The 10,310-nt window shown below is 39.1% G+C and overlaps 1 protein-coding gene across 4 annotated transcripts in view; it reads right to left on the bottom strand.

Moving 5' to 3' along the window:
* The window catches only part of SLC4A4 (solute carrier family 4 member 4), a gene marked incomplete at both ends in the record, with an annotated part of 298,688 nt that extends 291,501 nt beyond the window's left edge, over positions 1–7,187 (bottom strand). The window contains 2 exons of one of the 4 annotated variants that reach the window (XM_079717224.1): positions 6,687–6,760; positions 7,096–7,187. In XM_079717224.1, the coding sequence (XP_079573350.1) occupies positions 6,687–6,760; positions 7,096–7,187 (166 nt within the window). Of the gene's footprint in view, positions 1–6,686; positions 6,865–7,095 lie in introns of those variants that run through there. The other 3 variants (XM_079717222.1, XM_079717223.1, XM_079717221.1) reach the window with 3 other exon arrangements.
* Between the last annotated feature and the right edge of the window lie 3,123 nt (positions 7,188–10,310).

Raw genomic sequence — 10,310 nt, forward strand, 5'->3', positions numbered from 1 at the left:
ACCTTAGCCTATGCTGCAGAGCAAGGAAGGGAAAAAAAGAAAAAATATATATATACATATTTATACATATTACATATATAATAGACCCTTGAATCTTCCTCATTGGTAGGAAAATATCATACACTTAAATCTGTTTTCCAGAAAAAGTAACTTTGCAGGCTTTATTAGACAGTGGGCATGCATTTGTAATTTACCCTGTATGCAATTATAGTTAGTGTGTCTCTTCTTGGAAAACGAGACAGTTCCACAGACTAGGGGTAATGTCTATCGGAGCAGTCTAACCATGGAAATCAGATCTCACGCCCAGAGCTTAAAGGGAATCAGAATGAGTCCAAAGAGAAATAAACAGCAGGCCTCAGGAAATTTCTCTTGACCTTTCTAGCTTTCCTTTTCCAATAGAAGAAGCAGTAGGTAAGCGTGGTTGTTAGGAAGGCAAGAGATAGATGCCTTGCTAAGATGAGTTAAGCAAATAACAAACATCATTTCGGTCAGTTCGAATTTTTTGGAATGATAATCATCATGGAAAATTATTGGTGAGGGGAATTCCCTGGTGGTCCAGTGGTTAGGACTCTGTGCTTTCACTGTTGTGGGCCCAGGTTCAAACCCTGGTCAGGGAACTAATATCCCACAAGCCACAATGTGCCAAAAAAAAAAAAAATTATTGGTGAGACTGTATCAATCAGAAAGCAAAAGGACAGACAGACAGTGGTATAGTATAAAGCACTCCTATGCCTAATGCCAGGTACAGCAGCAACATTATTTCTGGTAACTATTTAAACAGTTCTACGGTGAATGACATGTTCTATTATTCTCATTTTACAGAACTGAGAAATTCAAAATCCAAACTCTAAGTTTCGTGCTTCATTTATGCAATGCTTCAGCAATACAGCAAGTTTTAAACTTTTATTCCCAAACCAATGCTTAGCCACTCTGCTTTAATAACACATGAATAACACAAATGATAGAGACTCCCAAAAATAAATATGAAATAATATGTCTCAAAAATATGAGCAGATACAAAGCTTTGAAAAATAAACTCAACTATAGACAAAATGTGCTCCAAGTGTATTATTTCAGAATTTCTGAATCCTTGTAAAACACAACTCAAGTACCAAGTTCAATTTTGTATGCCTCTTGCCATAAAAGAATGTAGTCACCTAGGACAGAAAGTGGCTTCCAGAGGGCTTTAGCCCATACTACACTACCAGGGAATTCTCTACAATTGGAAAACTCTGGGAAGGGATGTCTGACTCCAGTTTCAAAAACCCATGGAATTATCATCCAAGAAACCTATATACAAATATTTAACATCACTGACACAGCAGGAGGTGTCAGAGAGCTAAGTATTGCCTGCTTTAGGCCCTCTGGCGGGCTTTCAGCTGGGGCCACAAGGAGAAAGCAGCAGGACACTGGGAAAGGTCTGCATGGGCACAACCTGCTCTGGGAACCCAAGCATCAACCCTTAAACACCTCACCGCATTTCCTTCAAGCTCTCCAACGTGTGGATACATTGTTTCTTTCAAGAAGGCTTTTCCTTCAGCAATATTTGCCCAAGTATTTCCTCTGTACACACTGTTTTGGAGCAATTAGAGTGAACAGGAGAGAGGAGGTCAGCAAAATGCAACCGGACACTTACATCCTGCGCTCAGAATAGCGCCAGCTTGGACTCAGCCCCTCCCTTCCCAGCTGATAGGTTTTCATTCACTCCTTCTCGGCAATTACGTTTTTGACCATTGTAATTATTAACAAATGTCCACCAGGCCCCACTTTTTCTTTAGACTACTACCTCCTCCAATACACATAAATACATCATCACAATATCCTCTAGTGAAAAATAGGTTTAAGTCATTATGATTTCATGTCTGTAAAATGTTGAGATCCTGACCTCCAAAAATACAAAAGCCACCATTTCATCATTTTAGTCTCTCTCCTCAAAATACAGAGCAGAGGAAGGAAGAAGAATAAGGTGGAGGTGTTCTAGGGGCTTCTTTTTCTTATCAATAATAAATGATATAAATATATCAATGATCTTTGCAAAATCAAATGGGATTAATAGCAAACATAGGATCATTAGAGACTATATCATCTCATTTGACTAAGAGAAGTAAGAGAACCAAATTTCCAACTAAAAAAATTTAAACAAAGATTTTAGAGGACTATATAAAGTAATTCTATATATGCTTCATTTAGTTTATTTACACATTCATTTATTCATTCTTTCCTTTAACAAAATATTTAGTGAATGTCTACTTTGTTCCAGACCCTGTCCAACTTTTTTACTTTTATTTCCCTAAAAATAACCTTCCTGTAAATTCCATGCATTTTCAACCATACTCTCTCTCTTAATATCCATCAGTAGACATGAGAATTTGTAGAATTATTCTTCCATTTGGACAGATGGGAGCACACTTCCTTTTGGACTTGGTTTTCAATGGAAGAGGAAAACCACCACAATATATCATAATGGCATTTAGAGTACCGATCAAACTTCAGAAATGCAGACCCATTTCAGCCAATATTGTCTTGCTGTACTTCATGCTTCCTGAGTTGCTGGGTAGGCTTGATGTTAAGAAAAGGCCCCTCCTCGTGAAGTCAGAGTTGCCAACGCTTGCCGGGGAGTTACCTAGCCTTGCAGAGCCAAGGCCTTATCTCAAGGATAAGGTGGAGTTTGCTCTTTTTCCCCTATTGCAAAATATGAGAATATTAAGTAATCTGTTTATATCATACAGATCCAAAATCCTGGCTGACTTTAACGGATAAAATATCCATAGAATTTCTTCCTCTAGAAAAAGCTACCTGGGATCTTTCTTCCTATCTCAACCCCGGTTCACCCAGCAAAGTTTGCCAATTTCCATTAAGTGTGTTTGAAATGAAAAATCAGTCTTGTTCCTCATAGTGGGCATTTCTGGGTCACTCTGGTAATGTCAATTTGTCATCTATAGACCAATTCTGTGGAAACGTCTGGGCGGGAGCCTTTTTGAACAGAAACAAATATGATATCTGAAATGTTACAAATTTTAAATGAGTTTATCCACAGTAACCACTCTATGCCAAAAATGTTAGCTTTACAAAACACAGTAACCACTGAAAGAACAGACATACAAGCCACTCTTTATTTTAAAGATTAAATTCGACGCTTGGTTTCCTTTCTCAAGAGTATCTTTTTAAACGATTAACACAAATGCACATGAGGCAAATTATGTGAAAAAGGAGCTTTAGGTCTTTAAATATATATCTCACATAGACAAATTCATTATTTAAACAGAAGATGACTCCTCTTCTGACTCACTCTATTCTTAGTGAGTTTTGCAGCTGATGGTTTTCTATTGAGTTTTTAGAATGTGGATTAAGTGTTACACCACCCACTGAGAGTAGAGTTGAACCAGGTGAACTGAGGGTATGGTTGGAAATCTCAGCCTGTCTCCCCTGCTCAGAGCTACAGCATTAGAAAGAACTACCAGGGAGCATCTGACTCTTCTTGCCTTCAGGCTGAGCTGAATCCAGTCACCCCAAACTGAGCGACCTTAAGAAGAATTTTAAAAGCATAAACATTTCAGAGTAACTAGAGTTACTGGAAGTCACCCTAATAATCATTTAATGGAGTGCATCTTATTTGTGCAAATTACTTTAAGAAACAGTTTTATCTTAAGTTCACTTTTGCCAAGTGTGCTGCAATATACTTCAACCATGTTTATCCAAGAAGCAAGACAAATAAATACTTGGATAAAAGGAAACACATTTGATCACAGAAATGTTAGGTGTTCCAGCTCCTTCTTCTTCACCACACACATGCTTAAGGAAGGAAGCCCCTCAGCTCCTTGCCCTTTGAATTTCTGATCCTGAAACCTGGAGCACTTACTTCCGCCATAAATGTACCAGAAACTCAGCTACTTCATAACAAAAATAACAGTCTGCTTTCCTTCAAGTACACTCTATGCAATTAAAAATGAGATAGACTCACATCCTTGCGGAAAACATTCCCATCAAAATCTTGATTAGAAGTCTTGACAGTCAAGTCATCTGTTTCTTCACTCTCAACCACTGGGACCATGAATAAGCCATCAAGCCCACCTCCATTTCAACTTCTTTACACTTTCACCTAGAGTTACTACAAAATTTAAGTGCTAGGTGAGAAAATGGATGAAGCCAGGTGAGAAAATGGGAGGGTCAACCGGGAGCGCACTGAATTAGAAACAACAGTTTCTAATTACTGTTTCATGACTTCTGCTATAAGGAGCCCATACTGTTGGATGTTCACCAAATAATGGCCATAAGCAACCATCCTACAGGGCCTCAGGATTCAACCACAGGCAACTAGCTAAACATGCTTTGAAAGAAATGTAATCAACCCAAGCTCCACTTGATGTGAAAGATAATCATTAAAACAGAAGTCTTACCAGAATAGGAAAATACACAAAATCCATGTGGCAAGTTGAGTCATCACAAAGACAATTTTGCAGATATTTCTACCTTTTGCCTTTTTTGTTTCTCCATAAAGAAACCCAGCTACAGATTTGTGTGCTATTCATTACAGTGTTGTCTTTTTTTTTTTATTAGTTTCTGCTTTATAACAAAGTGAATCAGTCATACATATACATCTGTTCCCACATCCCTTCCCTCATGCATCTCCCTCCCTCCCACCCTCCCCATACAGTGTTGTCTTAATTTTGTGCTTGAAAATCAAGGGGAAAACTTCTTCGTCAAAGCCTTAAGAAACCCATGTACAATATCCTACTGCAGTAGAGTGCTGTCAATCCTATAGACCTTACAAATTCAAGAGGTGATTTACATCTCCTGTGAACTTAGCTAGAAGGTTATTCTCAAGGAACACACACACAGAGAGAGTACACATCTCACCCCCAAGCTTTCTCACTGATTTTTCTACTTTAATTGTCCTGAAATTATAGGATATTTGCTCATTCCTACAATATTTCTTATATTCATATGCTATAACTTTATGATTCTTATCTCCCCTTTGACACTGGGACAGTGACAGAGTCAGCACAATGAAGACTTAGCAGCATGGGTTACAAGAATCTTCAGACAAAAGTTTTACTATTTTGCTTTCACTAACTTGGCATTTTCCCACAGTCATGTTGTAAAAGTGCAAGGAACCCATAAAACAATATGAAAGAAAATATTGTGGTTTCCTTTTTCCTAAGAAACGTAGGCATCAAATTCTTATTAGTCAGTCTCAAGAGTATACATGTGGGAAGTGGGGAGATGGGGGGCTGGGGGAACCAATACTCCAGCACTACAGGGTCAGAAGAAACTTACCTAGGAAACATAATGGCCACACTATTCACACTATCCCAGGTGGCACAGGAATATCACTTGCCTGGGACCTGGTGTTCAGTCTGGTTGACGAATCACTCCAGAACACACAGTACCCACCTTCTTTTTCCCAACTCCACCACCCCTCTGGTCCAAGTCTTTGGTAGGCATTAAGTAATTACCAAATGGTACCCATCAGACTGGAGTTTCCAAAATACATATGAATTCTTTTCTCAGGTGATTTTAAAGGGCAGAATTTAGGACATGGTTCACCAGGAAGTCTTACTTAACTTTATGAGTACTGTCTAGAACCTTGATTATTTTTAAAACTGTCATTATAAATGTTGTATACCTGTCACGCCTTCACATAATTATTTTAATAAATATTAATTAAGCCCTGCCTTATGACTATCAAATAAATAGTATTATTCCCACATCACTGATAAGTCAAGAGACAAGAGAAGAAAAGGCACACTGAAAGCACCATAGCACCAGCTAAAATTTAACTCTTATTTGATTTTCAACTGGCACTGGAGAACATTAATAAAAGAGGTCCTAGAGATTTTTTAAGTAAAAAATGCTTGTCTCAGAAACTAACACACCATTGTAAAGCAATTAGACTCCAATAAAGATGTTAAAAAAAAAAAAGAGTAAGAGTGACAACATCAAGAAAGTGTCTACAGATATAGATATTAAAAAGATAATAATAGAATATTATAATAGACTTTTGAATATTAAAAAATAAACTACCCAAACTCAGTACAAAAGTGTATAGATAAACTGAATAGATAAACGTATTCATTCATTAAATAAACTGAATTTGTAATTAAAAACTTTCCCACAAAGAAAACTCAGCCCCAAGTGGCTTCCCTGTAAAAAAAAAAAAAAAAAATGCTTGTCCATCTTTTCTTAACTGAGACACATCCATAAGTACCACTCTTTATCTCCTCAGCTTAGCCCCATGTTTCCTGTAGTAATGGTATCATTCTCTCTCTGCAACATCTGTTTTTCTAACCTGCAGGCTATAAGAAAGAATATTAGAAGATACTGCCAAATACATTTATATAAATCTAGCAGCTTCCTTGAATTAGTTATTGGAAGGTAGTTAATATTATCTGGCAAAATATTTATTTCTGACAGAGAGGCACAGCTAACACAGGCACCTGCTTCAAAATAAGACCTTTTAGTTGTTGTTGTCAACCACGCAGGACAACACTGATTCAAATTCTGATGATCCATGGAAGTTCTTAGAATTACTCTGTGTTGAAGCAAAATGTGGAGATTCATGAAACTCCACAGATAGGCTTGGGTTTTTAACTTCAAAATTATAAGATACATGAAATGCATGAGTGCTATTATTTACAAAGACATATGTATATGCATATACACTTCCCCAGACCCAGCGAGCTCACCTTCTACTTCTTCTTCATCACACACATGCTTAAGGAAGGAAGCCCCTCTGTCCAGGACAGCTTCATCCTCCATCCTATAGTAATAAAAAAGAAAAAAAGAATGCTCAGACTTCTCCTGGAGTGAGCCACTGGACACAGCCCAGCTTCTGGGCAGGTGAACCTGCAAGCTGCTGTTCATGTTAACAGGGCAGAGTCCCTCTTCCTTTGGTGTCTGCTGCTGCTTCACTCCTTCAGCTCCGCTCATTGGTGCTTGAGAATATGCCGGTCCCACATAGCTTCAGTTCTAACCTTGACAGGGCACCCACAGGGACAGGTAAGAGAAAATCATCTCGATCCTTTAGGCTGGATGCTGGGGGTTCTCCCCTTTGGGATGGACCCCCAAAAAAAGATGAAGGGAAAAAAAAAATACCAAGAGAGGAAGTTTGGTGTGCCTGGAGTGCTCGTGATGATCGTTTGTGGAAATCCAGCTTCAGTGCTTAGCTCTTTAAACACCCACTGCATAAAAATGTAAACCCTCACACACACACACACACACACATGCACACCCACCCACGCACAGAAAGCGACAGGGAGCTAGGCTAGTGCACAGTGGAAGCCTAGCTTCCAGCCAGCCTCTTAATACCAGCACAGCCCAGTGTTCTCTGTTGAGTGGCAAGCTTTGAGTCACATGTTGGCCTTACGGAAATCTGACATCTGAGGATTATCCAGCAACCCGGCTTTGGCAACAGTCCCATATATATGCCACCCATTCATTCATTTTCCACATTCTTAATCACACGTCTCTCTCTGTGTATATTTGTCCTGTTAACTCTTCCCTGAAGGGCATAAAGTTCTTCATTTCGTAGCCACATTATGCTGTCCTCCTGTCTCCTTACATAATAGGATGTCTGCAATTTCCTATGCTAAATAAGACCTCAGGATCCAACCAAGTAAGGACAGCGTTTGTACAGCCTCCAGATGCCAAACATGTCTCTGGTTTATAGAATAAGTTAAGGTTTATTTCCATATTCTGTGACTTCTTTTCATTGCATTAACTTTGATATACAGAATTCCATGAACTCTATTTATAGTGAAAGCAGAAAGAAATCCCGAATTGCTCAAATGCTGCTTGTGTCGTACCGGTCTAGAAACAAAGAATGCTCTCTGAGGACAGCTGTCCTATGTCATACCGTACATGAGCTCTACCAGAGAATGAAATGTTCACTCTGTACTCCATTCATCCAATTATATGCTCGGGTATTGAATGCCGTACTGTAGGTCTGTTTTCCATACTGTCTGTATAACTTATTCTTGTGCTTCCCATATTTGTTATCATCTATGTGATATGCACTGAATTCACTTTTTCTTCCTTTCTGTTTTAGGAGCACCTCACAAAGCAACCATCTGAGCTTAAAAAGTCAGAAATACGGTGTCAGGTAGACCTGGATTTTAAAAACCTAGTTCTACCTCTTAGTATTTGTATCACCTAGAGCAAAGCATCCAACTTTTTTGAGCCTTGGTTTTACCATCTCCAAAATAGGGGGAAATAATATCAACCTTGTAGGAAATTCAAATCAGGTAACACACATGAAAGCACTCAGTTTTGTGCCTAGCACCTGTTACATGTTTAATAAAGGTTTGTTTCCTTCCTTTCTTCTTCACCTGACCTTTATTGGTGGACAATGCCATTAAGAAACTCATTACTTTTGGAAACTTGCAGAATATCCTTTTTCAGGGATATGGGTCTTATACGTAAAAGTTCATCTTTTTTCCTTTTCTCTACTCAAACTAAAAATATAAAACTACATAAAAACAGGACATGGATCAGCCAGCAGGATCACAGTAGAAAAGAAAATGCCTTGAAGATCTGAGAGGTCAAGTCAGTTACCAGCCTCTGTGAGCCTCTGGTTCCCATGAAGATGAAATAATCCAACATATTCACTGATTCAGCAAATATTTATTTAGTGTCTGCTATGTTCCTGGCACTCTTGAGAGGGAGGGGAATACATTTTTGAATAAGGCAGACAAAATGCCTCAAAAACTAATAATAAATAGATGAACAAGGTAATCTTAGCATTAATTGCTTTGCAGAAAAAAATAATAATAAGGCAGGGGGCTACTTAGCATAAGGTGGTTCAGATGTGGATTCAGAGGAGGTGACATTTGAGCAGAGATGAAAATGATAGGAAGGAACCAGGTATTTGACAATCTGAGGGCAGAACATTCCAAACAAAGGGACTAGCAAGTGCAAAGGCCTTAAGGTGGGAAGAAGTTTAGCATGTTATAGGAACAGAGCAAGGTCAGTGAGCCTGCACAGACAGACAGAAGATCAACCGGAGGTGACAATGCAGGAGGGAATCAGGGCCATGCAGCTCATGGTAAGAAGTTAGAATTTTAGGTGTTACGGCAGCCTCTGAAGAGTTTTAAGATGGAAAGTGACTTGAGCTGTTTTGCCTTTCAAAGGATCACTCTGGCTGCTATGTGAAAAGCACATAGGAGACAAAAGAAACTAAGAAACTATCTCAGGAGTCTATGGGAGAAACAGGTTTCAGGGGAGGAACCAAGGGTTCTTTTCTGGCCACTTTATGGTTGAGATGCTTATTATATATAAAAAAAGAACTGTCAGGCACACAACTAGATGGAGGTCTAAGGCTAGAGCTCAGAAGCCTAAGGTTGGAGATAAAAATTGGGGAATCAACGAATAAAGCTGGTATCTGAAGCTATTACTAGATGAAATGCAGGAATAAAATACAGAAATAGAGGAGTTGACCTAAGATCAAGTGCCAGGCATGCCAGGCATGCCAACATTTAACAAGCAGAGCAGAGGAACAAAAGCAGCCAATGAGGTAAGAGGAAAACCAGGAAAGAGTGATGTCAAGGAAGTTGAGGAAAGAGGAGAGTGCCGCTATCGAGAGGCTGAGAAAGACCCAGACAGAGAAGAAAAACTTGGGTTTGGCAATATGGAGGTCATTGGTGACGATGACCAAAGTACTTCAAACATACCATGCACAGTGCTAGACACACAGGCAGCATTCAGTCGTTCCCTTTTCTCTTTCCTGCCCTCCTCCATTAATTCATTCAGTAAATATTTGCTGAGTACCTACTAGGTGCCAGGCACCCTTCTGGGCACTGGAGATACAGTGATGAGCAAGACAGACAAAGGCTCTGGTGTAATCATATCTGCCTTCTCGAAGACTTCCCCTAGCAATCTGAGGGTTGGTCCAAAGAACAAGACCCCATCAGTAATACAGCATTTGTAGACCTAGATTAGGATGACAGCTTAATGGAGAAATTTCCTTAAAAGACCTTGGAAACACAACAAAATCCTGAAGTCCTGTACTACTGCATCTACATTCATAGTACTGTCTCCCCTTCAGGAAACAAAGAGTAGTTTGGCCCACATTTCTTCTCAGAACAAACGCTTTCCATTCCTATCAACCTACAGAATCCAACACAATTTCCCGCAGAATATCATTTCTGCACCCCACCATTAATCACGCTGGTCCCAAAGTCATTTATTGACTTTCCACACATTTCCTAAATAAAATGTTTATTAGCCTTTGCACCTAAGCCCTTCCCAAAATCGCATACAACAAACAATCAAAGCAGAATTAAAGGAAGAAAGCAGTAACAATTGAAGGAGAC

The sequence above is a fragment of the Hyperoodon ampullatus genome (assembly GCF_949752795.1).
Source record: "Hyperoodon ampullatus genome assembly, chromosome: 1".
In the NCBI taxonomy this organism is placed as follows: Eukaryota; Metazoa; Chordata; class Mammalia; order Artiodactyla; family Ziphiidae; genus Hyperoodon; species Hyperoodon ampullatus.